This window comes from Aythya fuligula, chromosome 4, assembly GCF_009819795.1.
Source record: "Aythya fuligula isolate bAytFul2 chromosome 4, bAytFul2.pri, whole genome shotgun sequence".
Lineage (NCBI taxonomy): Eukaryota > Metazoa > Chordata > Aves > Anseriformes > Anatidae > Aythya > Aythya fuligula.
Genome location: NC_045562.1, coordinates 57889564 through 57909327, shown reverse-complemented (window position 1 = coordinate 57909327; position 19764 = coordinate 57889564). Strand labels below are relative to the sequence as shown.

The 19764-nt window shown below is 40.3% G+C and overlaps 1 protein-coding gene across 1 annotated transcript; it reads left to right on the top strand.

Annotated features, from left to right (window-relative positions):
• Positions 1–2165: 2165 nt before the first annotated feature.
• SLC34A2 (solute carrier family 34 member 2) lies at positions 2166–13951 on the top strand. Its single transcript, XM_032187246.1, has 12 exons — positions 2166–2271; positions 2393–2527; positions 3151–3279; positions 4209–4352; positions 4952–5063; positions 6881–7076; positions 7630–7725; positions 9018–9138; positions 9847–10014; positions 11387–11503; positions 11602–11726; positions 13376–13951. Exons 1-12 carry the CDS (start codon positions 2166–2168, stop codon positions 13949–13951), a joined length of 2025 nt encoding a protein of 674 aa, XP_032043137.1.
• Positions 13952–19764: the final 5813 nt, after the last annotated feature.

Genomic DNA, 19764 nt, shown 5'->3' with positions numbered 1-19764 from the left:
TGTTGCTTATTAAGATGCCTTGCTGAATTCTTGAACGGGGAGTTTATTTAGGAGAACTAGAGGCTGGTTTTCTGCTGAAGTTTTCAAGCTCCAGTTCCTGTAGTGACTGCAGCAGTTCAGCTTCCATACTGTGACCATGCAGGCTGAATCCTTCATTTCCACTCTGAGCTGAGCAGAAGAGCTGTAAAAGAACCGATGGCATCTCTCGGGCTGGTGCTGTTCACTATATTCCGTGCTTCTCTGTGTCAGGAATATGTCATCAATGCAACTTTGCACCTGAATTTCCAGTGCATTTTCACGACTTCTGTTTCACTTCAGGAGCATTTGTGCTGAGCAGATATATTTTTTTCAGAGCTCTTTAAATGCTGAACATGAATAAATGAAACTTGTTTAACAAGACTGAGGTGTTCTGGCATGGGTGGGGCTTGGAGGTTGTTCTGGCATGGATGAAAATATGAGAATTTGCTTCAAGCAGATGGAAAGCCTTGTTGAAACAAGCAAGAGTGATTTTCATCCATCTCTTCTGAGATCTTTCTTTGTGTGTCTTAGGACCTGCACTGGATCTCATGCCACTGATAACAACTGTGTGAAAGCATATTTTTTGCCTTTGAGATTGTAGAATGACTTTTCTTGCTTAGGTGGAAGGGGAGGAATCCCTAATCTGGGAAGTACCAGAAAACAATGCCCTGCTGTGTTGCAGTAAGACATCAGTGATTATCTCTGTGCCATTTCCTTCCCATCCAAAGCTGAACTTGGGAGCAGGATGTGTGGCTGTTGACATGGGCAGGGACAAAACTTCAGCTACATAAATGATTATCATTAAACAAACGATTAATTATACTCCCTGAGAGTGGCTGCTAAACGTGGTTGAGCCTTGTTTACGGGTGCACGATACCCACTCTGACTCTGACCCTCGGAGGCTGGGTGCAGGTGCCTTGTTTATGAGGAGTGTTGCAGGCAGATTTGTTCATCCTTGTTCCAGCCATGTGGGTATGAGATGTGGCGGCCACTGGGCAGGCCACAGCCTTGCCTGTGGCATGGTCTGACATGTGTGGTAGACAGGGTTGAAGAGACAGACCCCGAGGTGAGGCTTTTCTGGGGAGTGTTCACCTCTCCCATCCCTTCCACTGAGTTTTGGGTCACAGAGGCTAAGCTAATGAACCACCTTACAAGCCTGGGAGGGAAGAATTATAATCATGTATTGTTAGAGCCCCCAGTCACCTTGCCCCTCTTTTATCTCTCTCCCCCTGGCTCCCAATACTGGCGAAGTGAGTAGCTTGTGTCTTCCAGGTTTTGGTTCAAGAAGTATCTGCCTTCTCTACTGGGGCCTGGGTTTGGTCTTCCACATGTACTTATTCCAGCAGGAATTGGCCATGTAATTTCCTATTTTTTTGACTTATTATCGGATAATATTAAAATACGTGCTAAATGCCTGACCTCAAAAGGGGTCAGGAAGGAAAAAGTTCATGCAGAGTTTGTGTGAGATGGGAGAGCCTGCAGCTGCTGCTACCAGCTCCACTTCACTTCCAGTGTCAGCAGCAGGAGTTCCAAATACAGACCTGCAAATGGCCTCTGTCATTTAATAACGCTCTTGTCTGGTCCTTCAGCAAGGGCCATTCTGGACCTTCTGAAGCTTGTGTCTTCCTTTGACTTGTCCAGAGTCACAGTCCTCCATCCTTCCATGGGAATGAACCAGCAGAGGCAACAAGAAGGTTGTTTTTAGCATACGTGTCCCAGACTAGGCTATGCCTTGAGGAAGAATGAATTTTCAGTTTGATAAAGGTAGTCAGTTAAAGCTAGAAGGTGGAAAAAAGGAAAGCAGTTATCTGACTTTTTGCTGAAAGGAGATAAAATGAATTAAAGAAATGCTTTAGGTTAGGAAAGCTGAGAAAAAGTGAACAAAAATATAAACATGATTGACTTTTTAATTAATTTTTTAAATTGCACAAATAAATCAACTGTGTGATTTCAAAGGTAAATGAGATATCTATTTCACAAATAAAATAATAGTTCAGAAAAATTAGTAGAAAGCTGTGGTCAAGGACAAATTACTTCTATTCCATTTCTTCTCTTAAAATTAATCATATTCTCAAATGCCTTGTTGTAAATTGAGTATGTTGAGTTCACATACTTTTTAACCAGCATTACTTTATCAGTCACAGATCATGGCTCCTTGGCCTGAGGTGGACAAGCCTGAAACCAATAACTATATTGGGGATTCTTCCAAACAAAACCAGAACATGCCTGGAAAAGAAGGAGAAAATCACAAAGGTAACATGCGCTCTCACCTCTGAGTTAGAGATATATAAGTTTGACACTCCTTGGAGAAGAAGGAAAGTAATTAATTTTTTTATTTTATTTTATTATTTTTTTTAATGTTCTATTTCATCAGGCAACGTGACTTCACTTGGAAATAAAGGGGAAATCCAACCTGCATTTTCCACGATAGCCTTGATAGATGAGACAACGCCAGAAGAAAACCCATGGGCTCTGCCAGAGCTGCAGGACACGGGGGTCAAGTGGTCAGGTAGACGTTTCTCAGTAAATAAGCTACCTGCATTTATTTATTTTTTCCATTACTTTTGCTGTCTTTGTATCAGTTATGTTTTCTGAAATGGTATTTGCTGCAGAACAGAATTTAGGATTTGAACTGTTTTCAGATGTAGGCTTTACATTTTGTCACAGCTTCCATAGTGGTGAAATTGGGATAGTGTATTTAGGCAGCTTAGAAGGAATTGGAGAGCATGCTGCTTACTCTCCTTAAAACACAAGGGAATATATGGAAAACGACCCAAAAGCATCAGGATCTTATTTTCAGGGTCCTATTGATTCTTCTTTACTCAGTAGGATGAATATGTTAAACCAAGGATCAGTCCTGGTCTTCATAAGGCATTTATCTTATACCGAAGGCTTTTTTATTTTTTTTCCCTGGTAAAACTAACTAAATGAACTATCCATTTCTGCCGTTAAAATTTGGATTAAGAACACTCTTTTGGGTTTAATTATACACTGGGGTCATAACACCATATTTAACTCTGTAGTCTCTGCTTGCACATTAAACTGTTCTGGAGAAAACACCAGATAACATAAATAAGTTTTTTTTTTTTTTTTTTTTTTTTTTTTTTTATGTATAATGTATTTATTTTGCAGAACTGGATAGAAAAGGAAAAATCATTCGTGTACTATATGGAATAGGAAAGTTTATCATCTTGCTTGGATTACTCTACTTATTCGTGTGCTCTCTGGATGTACTGAGCTCTGCTTTTCAACTGGTAGGAGGTAGGTATGAAAATGCATCTAAAATATCAGGAATAAGCTACAAATGAGGCATTAAATGTCATCCAAGTGAACAAAATGCAAGTTTTACTCTTCAAGAGCATAATGCACAGATTTATGTGTAGAGATACAGATTCAGAAGTAAGTATTTCTGCTTGAAAACTGATTTTCCTCTGCAATAAAAAGGGCCTTTGTTTCTCAGATTCCAAAGAGCTGTTGATGTAGGGATTATTGGCCCCAGTTTCTTAGGAGGTTCCTGTTACTTTAGTGATAGTTTACACAAATGCACCTGAGCATAAATCTGTCCCATGTGAAAGTCATTTCAACAAGGAGAAATATCAAAACTACCCTCTTGATCAAAGCATTCAGCACTGAAATGTCTCCCAAATCTTTCAAAGATGAAAACTATTGGAATATATTTTTATGTTCACCTCCCTACGAGGGTTGAAACCTGCTGATGGATTCAGAAGTTATCAAAGAAATACGTGATTTTCTGCAGAATTATCTGGATTTTTGGCAATACAGAAAGCTACAGGAGCAGAATTACTCAAAATTATTAAATTAACTTTCCTTGAGGCAGTAACCAAAAGCCATTAGGGCAGAAATAGCATTTAAATCTATGTATATGTGTTGATTTTTTCTTTACAGTCTTTCTTCTGATGGTGGTTTTATATAGTTCTCTGTGGAGTTCACTGTAGCTTGTTTAGTCACTGAAATGAGAAAATATAACATATTGCCTGATAACTGATAAACTGGGAGTTCAGAACTTGAATTTGGATCCCTGGGCTACATCACCTTGTACATTTTTTGGCTGGCAAGCATGGCTACCTATGTATCATATTAAATGGTTGAATGATCTTTAATTAAATGCTCTGCTAATTCCTATTGACTTCACCTTGTACTTCCCTCACTCTGAGAATGTGTTCTTGCAGGTAAAGCAGCAGGGGACATTTTTAAAGATGATTCAGTGCTGTCTAATCCTGTTGCGGGACTGGTGATAGGAGTTCTGGTGACCGTTATGGTCCAGAGCTCCAGTACTTCTTCATCCATTGTGGTCAGCATGGTGTCCTCCACACGTAAGTCTGCTTACAGTATCTTCCTAAAGATCACCCACAAATCTCAGTGTGGGGTTGAACAAATGTTCCCACCTGTGCTGAAGTTGTAGAAGCATTGGGTGGAATAGCAGGAAAAGACTTTCACAACTGTTGCCCTGATATCAAATTATGAAAAAAAAAAAAAAAAGGGGGGGGGGGTGGGGAGAGAAAAAGTTAATACACTGCAGAAAATACTGTCCATAATAGCAAAGAAAATCACTGGAAGCCTTGGTATTGAATGCATTAGCTTTTAAAGTATCTGCATAGTTTTCTTTTGTTAGCCTGTTACTGAATTTGATTTGTTTCTAGCACCATTTCACAATTCTGCAGACAATACCTGAGACTCTTACTCTGGCCCTCTATCATGCAGTGAAAGGAGATAACCATGGGCTGCAGTGGGGGGTCACTAGACTGTCAGAGTACCACATTCCCAAGGGGCTTGATTAAAGCAAACGTCTGGATTAGAGTGTCTAATCCCAGTGACATCAAGGGAAGTCAGGTGTTAACATAGATTAATTTTCATTGGACCAAATAGCTCGCTGATGATTTTTTCATTCAATGCTTCATTTTCTACTTTCTAGTGCTGACTGTGCAATCAGCTATTCCTATCATTATGGGGGCAAACATTGGCACCTCAGTTACAAACACAATTGTGGCACTCATGCAAGCCGGGGACAGGAATGAATTTAGAAGGTATTGTACTTAAACAGTAGAACTGAAAAGCTGCTTTTCTTCCTTCTCACTAGGTTTTCTCCTATACTGCCTATCAGCACTACAGCCATTCAACCCTTCTATTGACCAGAATTTGAATGTCTAGTTAGGAAAATCGCAAGAAACTTCTAAAGCAAGGTTAATGACCTATAAATGCAATAGATTTTAATCATAAAGGATTTTACCATTTATTTCAATGGAGGTTAAAAAAAAAAAAGTTAATTTTTTGCTTTGTCCTATGAAATTATGATGTGAATTATGTAATTTTCAGCTTCCTAAACTGTCAGCTTTGACATGATAGCAAGTTTTAAGCTGTTGTCACTCCTCGCACAACTGCCATGGCCAAAGTACAGTCCTGTTTAGATATATGGCTTCATATACATGCAGAAAAGCATATTGGGTTCCTTTAAATTTTTGTGGTTTTGTGAGACTCCACCATTTTAAATAGGATCTTACGCAATGATAAATTTTCAGACTACTCCAATGATGCCACCCACTTTTGGTTACTTCTTAATTTTAGGAGTTAATAAATTGACATTATGCTATTTCAATCTACTCTCATTAAGAGGGACTCCAGTGCTCCAGGCTTTTGAAGTCTACAACAAGCAACAGCTGGTAGCCATAGAAAAATGAAGTGTTTTGGCTGTAAAATAAATAGAGCAGCAACTTTTTTTTTACCGTCACTTGGCATTATCACTAAGAGCTCACTTTATCACATAGAGCTCTCATTAAATGGAGATGGGCAGTAAACTTGGGAGGAATATAAGACTTTAGTATCTTTTATTTATGGCATACCAAACATACAAAGTACACCTAACTGAAGCATATTTCTCAAAGATTTGCTGTTCGGAATCTTTGGCTGAGCTAGTTTCTGTCACTTAACTTGCAATGACAAAGTACCCTACTAGTTTCTGGTCAGGAAAATTTAAATAAATAATAACGGGAAAGAAGTTGATTTTTAATGTAGTCATTAACAACCACTTTAGTCTCTAAATACCGTCTGCATATGCTTGTTCTGTAGGGCACTCACAGGTGTACTTTTCACAAAATGGAAAGAAAAACTCTGGTGACAACCACCGATTAAGATATTCTCTCTGTGGTAGCACTCTCCATTTTGTTGGTCTACTTTGAATGCTCCACCTAATTTCCCCTCAAGCAGTTTGGAACCTAAATTAGCGGATTAGCATTTCAAGGAATATTTCTTCCATATTTTTCTTCCTCTACAATGCTTAATTTAAGGAGCCATATTTTAAAACAAATACAGGCAGATTGCATAGAATTAAGAGGAGAACAAGCACCTGCCAGGAACTTTGGAAAGAGTGCCCTTGAGGAAATAGCTGTGGCTCTTCAGGTTGTGGAGGAGAAGCTGGAAGGGAGCTGTACACCCATGGTTTGCAAGAACATGTGAGAGGGCTGCAAAGAGACGTCTTCTGCATGAGTCAGGGAGAACAGATCCTAGAAGCAAATCCTGGTTGAGAATTAAAAGTGTACCAAAACAGGGTGAGATACAAAAACAATGTAAGCTGTTAAGTACTCTTGGCAGCTTTGTGTTGAGGGTTACTTTTGTATTGTCTAGTTTTTCTTGTTCTGGTCACCTTGCCTGACTCTTTCACTTGGACAATGGTGTGGAAAAAACTTAGAGCTCTGTAATAAAGCAATCATCTTCTGGGACCTTAGAAATGAAATAATTCCTGTCTGTAAATGGGCTTCATCCCCACCCTTATGATTTCATATTTAATTGAAGTTGTGCACATATTGTTTAATTAAAAGCAGCTCTATTTTTGAATTTCTTCTTGCAGGGCCTTTGCTGGGGCAACAATCCATGATTTCTTCAACTGGCTTGCTGTTTTTGCATTGTTGCCCATTGAAGTAATTTCTGGCTATCTTTACCATCTCACTAATGTTATAGTGGAGTCCTTTCATCTTGAAAGTGGTGAGGATGCCCCTGAGCTACTAAAAGTTATCACAGACCCTTTTACAAAGCTCATCATTGAGGTAAGCTCTTTTTCTCATTAACGAAGCTACTTACTTGGTACCACCACAGTTAAATGGAATGCTCTGAATATGGGAAAGGGACTCAATCACTTCTCTGTGTCTTTGGGATAAAGCTCATTAGCAGGTGGATTCACAAAGACCCAGCTCCATAATTCCCACTTCTGTTTCCCCTACATTTCATCTTCATGAGGATAGGCCTAGCTAGAGGGCTGGGAACGCAGGTGACATATGGGGTGGATGGGATGGCAGCCCGTTGCTTCAGTGTGGCAGCCTTGTTGTGTCAGTGTAGCTGTTTAAGCAGAATGGCTGAGATGATGGGGTGAGTGATTTGGGGAGAATACTCCAGTGTGAGTATTTGTGCATACGAAGTTGTACCTTTTCGGGGAGTAAAACCCATCCTCCCTGCTGGGCAGCAGCTCCAGTATTAGAGATGGTCATGTAGGTTTCATGTGGCTGAGCTTCCAAAAGGGAAGTTATTATCTGGGTAGAGCTGAACAGAAGTGTGTGGTGGAAGTTGGAGTAACTCTGTTGTTTTCCTTTGTTTATTTTTAAGCTTGATAAATCTGTAATAAATGCAATTGCTACAAATGACGAATCAGCAAAAAACAAAAGCCTTGTAAAGATTTGGTGCGTAACTGAAACCAATGTGGTAAGTATTATGTTAAATTAGTTGTCAGGCTCCTCAGGAAATATTTATTGATCCATAGCTGGCACTGCTTATCATAGGATTGTGAAATTAGATTTTTAAATGAGTATTTATTGCTGCAGAAAAGGAATGCAGGCAATTTAATGTAGCTTTTGTACTGCTGAAACCAAGCATGTCATACCAGCAGCAGTCTTGACTTGGTTGCTTTTGCAGGCCCTTGCTTATCAGAACTGGTGGTTTGGAGCCAAACCTACTCCTTTCACATACAAATGCCTTTAAACTTGGCACTCCTTCAGACTCATTGAAAGTGGAAAAAATCTGCAATGTATGCCCAAGAAAATCTCTTTTTGCCCACCTATCTGATCTAAGCAGCTTTATGTGCTAGGGTGGTCTGCTGGCAGTTGGTTACTTCAGTTTTCTCAGAAAACTACCTTCAGACAAAGCCTCTCTGGGTCTAAAATTATCTTTTCTTCTCCTGAGACCACTGCAGCTTGAGGAACTTGTTGCCCAGATTGGCACCAAGGAGTACTTTGGTGGACTGTGGAGCTGTGTTTGGTTTGTGTTGTTCAGCTAAACTAACAACTAGAGCATTGAACAGCACCTGGACCTCTAACGAGAGTTATTCTACTTGTTAGTGGGTGTGTAAAACTGATTTCTGAAGTCCTGAGGCAGCAGATGCTAAAGCACACACAGAGTGGAGATTAAAATTAAGTTTTGAGAGGAGCCCCACTCCTACTGAATGATGTTCTGGATGGCCAGTGAAATGCTAGCCATGGCAGACAGGGCCAGGAGCAGGCTGTGGTAGCATGAAACTCCCCTCAGGTTACCTGCAGCAGTGCCGGCTGCTCCACCTGAGGTGTGGGAGGAGGCTGAGGTGGGCCTGCTGCTCCCAGTGCCCTCTCAGGTCTGAGTGTCAGCATCCTGCAATCCTTCCAGGCCCAGAAGGTGAGCAATGGCACAAAAAGTGCAGGCAGAATTGTGAATCTATTTCAGTGAGTCCTGAGATCAGTAATTATGGTTCTCAGCTACTGACGATCTGGTTGCTCTGACATAGAAGGTTTCATCTTTAAAAGTCATATTGACTGACCTGAGTAACAGCACAGCTGTTTATTTTAACAAAACAAAAAATTTTGCTATGTCATTTCTCTGGTGTCACTAATTATACTCCAGCTTACAAACCTGCCTGTAGCTGTAGTTGATGAATTCTTGGTTGCAGCAAAAACCTAGAACTGTGTATGGGCTCTTAAAGAAGGCTGTAGGTGACTGAACCATCTGCTTTCTCTGGCAATCTTTAGACACTGCAGAATGTCACACTTTCACCTTCAGAAAACTGCACGTCTCCTGACCTTTGCTGGACTGAAGGAAACGTGACATGGACTATGAAAAATGTATCTGAAACAGACTATATCAGCAAATGTGAGTAGTGGAACTATTTCTCCTTCTGCAATATTTTTACAGAGGTGCCTATCTTCCTAATGGTTCCTACAGACCACTTCAGACTTACACCACGAGGCACTTGCCTGTATGCATACACAAGGTACTACTACAGGTGCAGTCAAAACAGCCTCAGCTCTATTGTACAGCTACATCATCATCACTGCATCTGGCTGTGGGTGGATACCTTTCCATGCTCCCTGATATCAGTAATTGGGGTCCTCAGTATCATGTCACCCTTGCTATTCAGGTGACTCGGTGCTACAGTTACTCTGCTGTGGTGGCTGCTTGGATGTCTCCATCCCTATGTGTGCTGCTCAGGACGTTCAGCAGCCATTCCCAGCACACAGCCGTCCCTGGGAAGAGCTGACTCACAGCCCAGCTGGGAGCACACCACAATTTCCTCACTCTGTTGTTGTTCTCCTTCCATGCATATAGTCACCCTGCTTCTGCCTGCCCTGCAGATTTGCTCACTGTGTATTTATGAAAGTGTACATACACGAGTTCCTCTCAGGCATGGCTTTTGTGCAGCCAGGGAGGCAGCATTTTCTTTCTTTTCATCACCGCCTCAAGCTGTGTGTGCTTTGGTCCCACGTTCTTAGGGCTATGCATGAAAACCAGAGCTGGCCTTGGGATCAGAAGCAAAAATGTGACTAGGCCAATTTGTTTTCCTTTTCTTTTTTTTTTCAGGCCGGCATCTCTTTGCAGAATCAGACCTGCCTGATCTTGCCATCGGTCTCATCCTTCTGGCTTTGTCCCTGCTTGTTCTGTGCTCCTGTTTGGTGATGATCGTTAAGCTATTAAACTCTGTACTTAAAGGACAAGTGGCAAGTGTTATCAAGAAGACAATCAACACTGGTAATTAACCTGCTTTTCCTGAAGATTGCTCTTAGAAATAGCAAGGACATTAGGCACATTTATCAAAATCTCCTGTTCTGTTATGCAGTTATTACAGAATAGGTTCAAGAAAGCAGTATTAAACCAGAGTTGTCACCCCCCAATATTTCTTCAGCTCAGCATGCTATTTTCTTCCTTTTAAAAGCTATTAGTTAACAGCTTGCTTGTGGACTGCAGGTTAACAACAGAGACCAAAGTTCAGGCTCTGTATCTTGATGTATAATCATTAGCTGTTAGAAATGTAATCTTCATATCCTCAAAAGATAGTGCTGAGATTGTGACTGCTGGCTTGGGCACAGGGCCTCCATGTTTCTTTCAAAGTAAGCTGAATAAATGTACGTAGAGATTAATGATCTAATTTCTTTTACTTGCCCTGCTCCATTCCTTAACCGTCTCCTCAGGGTGATAAGCAGCCCTGCATATTGGTACTTTCTGTCTTTCCCCGTGTTATTCAGGTGATTTTTCAGCCTGTTTTCATTGTGTGCAAACAGCTATTTTGTCTTGTTTTGTTCTGTTTGTTTTCCACTTGGCTGCTTTTTCTTCATTTTCCATTGAATCCAGGTCAGAACCTGTACTAGGGAAAAGCAGTCCTGGCATACACCTGATTGTGTTAGAAGAGAATGCTCACAGATATGGGGAAGACAATAAAGTGGTCCCCTTTCTGTCTTCTTCTGGGCAAAGAACATTGCCCAAATCAAAATAAACGAGTAGAAAGTGATCGGCTGCCAGTTACTGTTCATTTGTGATCTGCTTGGAATCCCTCTGTCTTCCTGACTGATGGAGTCCTGGCCCCTTCTCACTTACAAATCTGCAGACCATTGTGCTTAGTTTCTCTAATCAGCGTGATTAGCTTTTCTTTGCAAGAGTAACAAGTGAATTATTAGGAGATGATCAGCTTAAAACTAGTTAAAACAAACCTCCTTATTTTCTCAGGATACTCTTCAGAACTTTCTGAAGACCTGATTCATGTAGCAGGTGCCTGCTCGCCAAAACCGACACTTTAAACACCTAGAAAGTTTTGTGTTGAGCTCAGTGGAAAAATTTCTGGTACCTACTCATATTACAACATACATGTTACTCTGGGTCAGGACAAAGGTCTACCTAGCCTAGTATCCACAGTGTGTCCAGTGGTGGAAGGCTGGAGAGAGAGTACAAAGAACAGGGTAAATTCAAGTAATAGAACTCACACTGACCCCAAATCTTCTTGTTTTAGACAATATGCAAGCAGTATATTTACATTTGAAATGCTTAGTGTTGTTTTCTATATATCTGGAACATTTTGTTATTCTAAATATTTGTTATTCTAAAGACAATGTTTTGTTTTGTTTTTTAGATTTCCCTTTTCCTTTTACTTGGCTAGCTGGATACCTGGCTATGCTTGCAGGGGCTGGCATGACCTTTGTTGTCCAAAGTAGTTCTGTTTTCACATCTGCAATTACACCTCTTGTTGGTAAGTTGTCAATATTGTAATTTCTATCTCCACTTTTTATCTTTTTTTTTTTTTTTTCAACATTCTGCAATCATTCAATGCTGTTTCCTTTCTCCTAGGCATTGGTGTTATAAGCATCGAGCGTTCTTATCCCCTCACCTTAGGAGCTAACATTGGCACAACCACAACAGCTATACTTGCAGCTTTAGCAAGCCCAGGGAGTACATTAAAATATTCATTACAGGTCAGTATAAACCAATGCTTCCTTGGAATTCATTTAGAATTGCAAATTTTCTGAATAAGAATCTGACAAAATTAGTTCTGATGCAAATATATCATGGAAATTGGACTTGATTCTTTGAGTGCTACTAGTGACTGCTCATTAATTTCAACTATCAGAGCAAAAGGCTTCTATTAAGCATTCCTAGAATGTCTATATATAGTCAGATCTTGCTTTCATAAATTTAGCTTGGTCTGATTAATTCATTCAGAAAGCAGACAAGATTGGCCACCTGACTGCAGAGTATGGGATCTTAGCATCTTGGAATTCAGTGCTCACTTTGACAACTCTCTTGTCTATCCCCTATGAGGGTTACTAATTTCTGTTGAGTTCCCTGCTCAGGACCCAAACTCTGTTTATGCAGTGTACAGGGATTTCTGTCATCTAAGTAGAGGCTTTAAAACTCATAAGATGTCAAGTTGTCAACCTGTGTGACATTGCAGTGAGCATCATGACAACTACATTCTCATTGCAAATCTAATATGGGCGGCTTTTATTGAATTTCTTTTTGCCTCAGACTACTTGAGATGTAGGCAGCCTGGCTTTGGGCTCCCACTTACCGCCCAGTAAAGAACATTCCAGTCAGAAGATAACATTTCAATGAACCCTCTACATCAAAGAGTGAAAAGATAATGAAGTTTCCTTTGTGAATAGGATGAATGCTTTTTACTAGCCACAATAAATTAAGAAAATTACAGAAGTTATTTTATTGTCCTCAGGCATGACAGAACAGATATAATCATGTGAAGATACTATCTCAACCAACCTCAGCTCTCGTGTTAACCTGCTATTTTTATAATGTACTCTAAAAATCAGAATCCAGTACTTTCATGTTTGCTTTAGTCTGATAACAGTTATGGAAGAAAAATAAGATAGTGGGAGCAGGGAATGTACTGTTTTGTTCCACGTATGCTTACTCTGTCCAAGTGACTTCTGAAAGATTTAGCAAGTATATGTCTCTTCATGCTTTTTTTTTTTTTTTTTTTTTTTTAAAGGATTTTGAAATATGTAAACCAAATGATCATAAAAGATTTAGAAAAAGTCACATTTCAGTGCCGTGTAAACTTTTTGCTAATTGTTTGGAAAATCCAGGCTCATCCAATTAGCAATTTCTCAATAACCTGTATGCAATATTTAATCTACTTTTCCCATCTCTTAGTTGAAAACTTAGGGATGCAGAACTCAGTAATGAATAGTTCTCACATGGTTCTCCTGCCTTACTAACAACAAAACTGTTTCCTGATTGTTGCTTGGTTTGCCAGCTTTATTTCTGGTAGACTCAACTTCTTGCAGTGGAAAGCTGTGTTTTAAAACTTCTCCATCTGCAGGGAGATAAGGAGGAGTCCCCTCTATGCTTGCCTTGTTTCCAAATGCCATGGCCTGTTTGTAGGGTTTGACCTTTACAATGCATGAGGTATTACCCAGTCCTTGCTTCATGCAGGAAAGGCCTGGCAGTGAAATAGCGTGAAAGACAAGACAAAAAACAAAGTGAGGAGCAGGAAAAGGGACACTATGCAGTCAGCACCACTGGAAGTTATTATTATGTAGGCAGGAGCATTTAGAGGCATTTATAGGAGCAAACTTCTCAAACTTTTTTTTTTTTTTTCTTTCAGATTGCCTTGTGCCACTTTTTCTTCAATGTCTCTGGGATAATTCTGTTTTACCCGCTGCCTTTCACCCGGCTCCCAATACGGATGTGCAAGAGTTTGGGGAACATAACAGCCAAGTACAGATGGTTTGCTATATTTTATCTTCTCGTCTGCTTCTTTCTTTTGCCTTTGTTTGTATTTGGTCTGTCACTGGCAGGCTGGCCAGTCCTTTTGGGTGTTTGCCTTCCCTTGTTTGCTCTGTGTATTGCTGTGATTGTAATTAACGTTATGCAGACAAAACGACCACATTCACTGCCTGAGAAGCTCCAAAACTGGGATTTCCTACCCATCTGGATGCACTCTCTAGAGCCCTGGGACAATATGATTATGTCTACACTTGCCTTCTGTGGGAAACACTGCTGCGGTTTCTGCAAGTGCTGCAAAGTCAATGCAGAACAGGAGGGTGCCAAAGACAATCAGCTAAAAACTATGGAGGTTTATGAAAACACCATTGCAATGGCTGATGAAGAAAGAGGTGTAAGAAGGGCACCAGCTGCAGCTTGTGTTGAAAAAACAGGCACAAACAACACAGCCTTATAGTAGTGGATCAACAGAGATACAGCATAGGATGGTTAGGCTCTTGAAAACCATCTTGGACAATGCACTGAGGACAGAGTGAACATTTTGTTAGGTTCCTGCAGCCAGTGATATATCACTCGTCAAGGAATGGAGTCAAACAAGCTTGACAGAGTCCCTAGAAAATCTATGATCATTTGAAAAGCTAAAGACAGATTTGCTTACAGAGGATCTACTGTGTTGTACATTCATCCAACACTATCAGTAGCAAACAAAATAAATCCTGATGTAGACCCATGAACAGAGGGATGAAAGGAATACGATCAATTCAAACTTAATTAAAAAACAACCAACCAACCAAGGCACCTGTAGAACAGCCTTTCTGGCCCACTGGCTTATTCAGCAGAAGTTACTTTGATACCCCAAATGCTATGGAAATAAAAAAAAAATAAAAATAAAAAAATAAAAAAAAAAAAAAAGAACCAACCAAAAAAAAGTATCCAAGCATTTTCATTGGCCTGATTGCAGTGGCTGCAGTGGTCAAAATGGAAAACAGTATTCCCAATATAGACTAAATCTATTGTCCATGTGTGGAGGAAAGTAAAATGCTGGGACATCCCTCAGAAGCTCTGGGAGTCCTGGTCTGGCATAAGGGTATGCATAGGCCCATTGTGAGCCCTCTGTCTCCTTTAACACTGGGGATGGGAGCTGTTGTCTTTTGTCATCTCAAGCTAAAGGCCAAAAAGTAATTGCTGATCCCTTTGCCTGCTGAAGGTTAAGCACTGGGTTTGGAGACACGGTGGCTATGAAAGAGCTTGATGGACTCAGGATGTGGTTGCGTGGCCATTCCTCTGTCTAGATAGTCCTCCCCAGTCCTGTTCACCATGTAACCCCACAAGCTCTTGTCCTGACAATTAGAGGAATGGTTCAGGAGGGAGGACAAGTGGCTGGTGTAAGGGTGGAGAGAGCCACTCAAGTCTGGGCTGATGCCAAGAGACCTGTGTGCAACTATGGCTCTGTCTGGCTGAGCCACAAAATGACCTTTAAGGGTAGCGGTGGAGCGACAAGAGTAGCTTTAGGGCTACAAAAGAGGGAACCCAGAGAGAAGATTATGGCTAGTGCGGGACATCTAGTAGCACTTAATGGTGAGAAAGGAGTGTTCACTCTGCACCATCCCTGTGTGCTCCCTGGAAACAATGTGAATTTTACTGGCAATTGAATGCAGCATATCCCAAACACAATCCATAGGTAGTGTAGTCATTGCCACGTGTAGTCAACCCATAGGTAGTGTAGCACTTGGTGTGAAGCTGCTTGTGCACAGATCTTACCATTACTGATGTTCTACTAAATGCTTATGAGACTGCTCTGAATCATGGACTGACAAAAGGCATCATTTCAGTGTCAGAAAAAGAACATTTCAAAGACACATTGAGTACTTCTGCTGGCCTTCAATAGCTTAGATATGAGTGAGCACAGGATAATATCTGAGGTCCAACCACCAAAAGAAAAAAAATCATGTGGTTGGGTGTAGGCCAAGCAGTATAATTTAAAGCTACTTTATATGGCTGAGTTGAGATTACATTTGTAATGGAAATGCTGACAAGACCTTTAGTTTAGCGTAGCCATTCCGTGCTGCTAGAACACACTTACCTCTGAACAGTTTGTTTTATGCAAAGCTCTAAGATTAGTAGGCTGCATTCAGCTATCAGGTAAACACACATTTTAGAAGGGGATTTTTTTTAATTTCCTTTTTAAGCTGACATTTGAAATGGCAAATTAAGTTGCCTAAAACATGTTTGAAAATTACATTCATACTGAGATTCCAACTGTTGCTACAATTGTGAGTCAGTGACAAAATGCTTAGAATCAGAGTGAATTTCCAAAAGCATTTAATTTTGGTGTATTTCTGCTCTTTGTAGGCTTAGTAACAGAGAGCAGAGTTATACCTAACTATTTTTTGGAAAAGTATTTACCTTCTCCCTCATATAGTTCAAACAGATTTTTTTCAGCATCTCATTTTCAAAGTGGAATTGTGGTATCTTCGATAATTGTTTTCATTTTCTTCTCAGTTCATGATGCTTTCATGATCTGCGTTTCTTTAGATTCTAGTGTGCATTTCCCATGCTCTGTTTCTACAGAAAAAATATGAGAAAATTATCCATAATTCTTTCAAAGTTATCTTAAACATCCATTGAACACCCATTGAAACAGGGAACATTTTCATCTACTCTTACTCATTTCTTAACGTGCACCTTATTTTGCATCTTGAAGTAAAGCCATCAAGCACAGTGATAACTTTCAGCAAAGCATTAGAGGAAAAGCAGTTCTTGTAAAAGAATCAGTGTAAAAATTATGGTTGGACATATCAGTACTTTATGTTCCTCATTGTAACGTTTCCCATATGATATACCTAGTTCTCACTCTCTCCTTGCTGGTGAATTTCAGGCCATATTGTGCCTTTGTTTTAGGCAGATTCCAAACAAGGACTTTTGATTAACACTTGGCAGCACAACATGTCCTGGTATATTTGCCCCCCGCTCTTAACAAAAGATATTTACACTTTATTTATAATTATTTGAGTGTACAGAACTTTTCATAAGTTATACAGAAAGAGGCTCATGTGATTGTGTTATATATTACGTATTTGATAACTATGCAATGTTTATCTATAAAAATGTAAAAAGGAACTACTGTATATTTTGTAATATAACTTTTAAAATTGTTTGTAACTGTGTATACTGCGTATTATGGAGGCTGTTGGCTCCTTCAATAGGTTACGTAAAGATGGTTTGTAATGCAGAGACAGATTTCTTAAAATAAGGATGGAAGACACCTACATACTTTCATCATATGGCTTAATGCACAAGGATATTGAACTCCACTTTTCTAAAAGATTTGAATTTTCTGTAATGAGGAATTTTGGAAATACATTGTTTCTAAAATACTTTTCTAAACTCTCAAACTTTATCACTTTTATTGTTTTTAGGACAGTATATGGATTTATACTTTGTCCTGAATACTCATCTTGTCTGTCCTCGTGCATCAAATGTAAAAATAAAGAGAAGTTTTAAAAAATGAAGATTTTTTTCATACTATCTGTTTACATATGTATTGCAGAACAACATAGTACAACATAAAGGAACTGAGGTTAGCCCCAGGCATTAAAGAAACCCATCAGAGGGCTGTGTTTCCAATAAAGGTTTTCATATGAAGAAAAAAAAATAATTGCTCAGTGCAATTGTGCAGGCCAAAATATCTTACAGCAGGGTTCTGCAGTCTGTCCTCAGTGAAGGTAAGCACAGGAGGCCAGAGCCTTGGCTTTTGTAACAACCAGATGCAAACAGCCTGTCTCACTGTGATAGGCTCAGACTCTCTCTTCCTTCTACAAGAAAGATGGCACACAGAGTGTTTCCAAAGTGCTTCCCATGCCATGAGTGATGTCTGGCTTATGACTAGGCAAAAATAGCCATCTTGCTCTTTTTTTTTTTTTTTTTTTTTTTTGATTGCATATGATCTTAAAATGAAAGGGATGGAGAGAAAGAAAAAGTAGCCCTTAAATGCCTGAAAGACTATTTTAAGAGGTCATTAGGTTTCCTAACTCTAAGCTCAGCAGAAGTGGAGGAAGCAGCCCCCAAAACAACTGCCATGTCAAACTGTACCATATTTTAGTGAAATGAAGATAACAGAAGTATTTCTTATAACATAAATATTTATGCAGTACAGTATAAACAGTCTTCTTCTAAAATGTAAGCAGTAATCACCCTAGGCCCGTGATTTAAAACTTAAGTCTTCTGACACTCATGCAGAAATACTGCAATTCCGTGTGCCATCAGCCTCCGTGACTCACTGTCCATCAGGAATCAAAGCACGTCCAGGAAACATGCACAGGTTGTGCCATCCATCTCCCAGTTTCCAAACAGACTGCAGAGCTACCTAGGGCAAAGTTCAGCGACGCCTATCCTTATTTAACAACAGATTTGTGCTGAAGTACTGCACTGGCCAGAAGACTTTAAAACATTCAAAATAATGCTTCAGCTAATTGCCAGGTTGCTCCTGATCCTGTGACTGGGATCAGTCGTCTTCCTCTCTGCTTATGACTTAGGCATGATGGTCACGGCTCCTTCTGGTGCTTCTGGTTTTGCTAACCCTCTGCCAAAGCTTCTCGTCCAGTTCCCCCAGATTCAAACTCTCTTGATACCACTGCACTTAACTACCACTATGATGGATTCCCATTAATCAGAAATGCAGGTTGAATTCGTCATTTCTTTCTTCAGCTTACCTTGAAGTGGTGGGCATCCCATCAGATCCCCAAAACAGCCCTGGCCATGCTGTTGGGAAAGGTTACTCACTAATTTACAGCAGACTGTGCATGCAACCTGGTGTGATACCACTGACAGTAGCTTGACAATAGCAAAGGATCTGATCCTGTCAGCCAAAGATTAAAAATGAATACTACCAAGCAAAAAGCCACTATTCACAAGCTATTTCATGGAGGATATACTTGATACACATACATGGAAATGCCAGGCCATACTGCAACTGCACAATTTCCACAGGCTGTGCTTCCATGCCATGATTTATTTGCAGTCAGATTTTTCTTCCTCTAGCTAATGGCCATTCCTGGTGTTGGTACATGTCAAAGCATGACACTCTAAGTGTAAACCTGCTTGTGATATTTTTATAGTGAATATTCTGTAGATCTTAGTCCATTACAATTTTACTACAAAGGAAACCCATAGTTGGTATGAAAGAACAGTATTGGCATACCGAACATATACTGATTTTCACCGAACTGCCCCCAAACAGATCTCCCCCAACAACTGACATCTCCGTATTTCAACAAGAGAGGAACAGAGTGAAGGCTAGCATTAAAATGTCACAAACATTCCATCTTACTCAGCACCTGTTGAAATTTCCTAATTGCCATTTACACTTTTGGGGTGTATCAATCTTTTTACACTGTTCAACGTCTAAGGACACATTACCGTGACATAAACAATCAGGGTAATTACAGGAGAAGATGTTTTGCAACCAACAGCTCAGCTGATTGTTGTATTATTATTTTTTTTTTCACAGTACAAAAAGTATAAATTACAGGGCATGCAAACAACTTACAGACCAAGTGCTGCCCTTGGTTATGCAACGTGCAACCGTAATTGACATTAGGAAAGTTTGTGCACGTGTAAACTAGGGTAGCATTAAGCCCTATTTTAACTGACTAATGCAATGGCCTCAGGCACTGGATCTCAAATGATTACCAGCAGGGAGCCAGCTCTGCTGTTGCTGTATAATATAAACATACAATATCTGCTCTTGCTTGTTGCTCCCAGCTGTTACATCGCCTGAGAAGATGTTTTCAGATGTGCCTATCAATAAATGTCTGCTGATGGTCACAGTGCTCTTCACTGAGTGTGAACCTAGCAGGGCCAGCTCTCGCCAGATGTTCTCCTGCTGTGGTCTTTCTGAAGTGATTTCAGTGTCTCCGTCTCCAGCTGAGCCATCTGAGGTGCAGGACAGAGCTACGCAGCTCAGTCCATGGCACGGCAGTGTGGTGGTTGTCCTGCTCTCAGACATTTCCAAACTGCGTGGCCTGGCAAGGCAGCCTGGCCCCAGCTCAGGCTCAGGTCAGAGGTTCTCATGGAGGAAGATGAAAGAAAGTTATGAGGTCTGCGTTTGTCCTGCTTAGCCTGGTTGCCTTCTTGGGCCAGGCTGTGCGAATCCTTACCTCCCTCATTGGTGACATCTCTCTAAGAAATGGAAAAGGGGAAGGAAACAGGAAAAAAATAAGCATCTCACTGTGGCTCAGGTGGGATCCCATCTCTGCCTGCAGTCCTCTG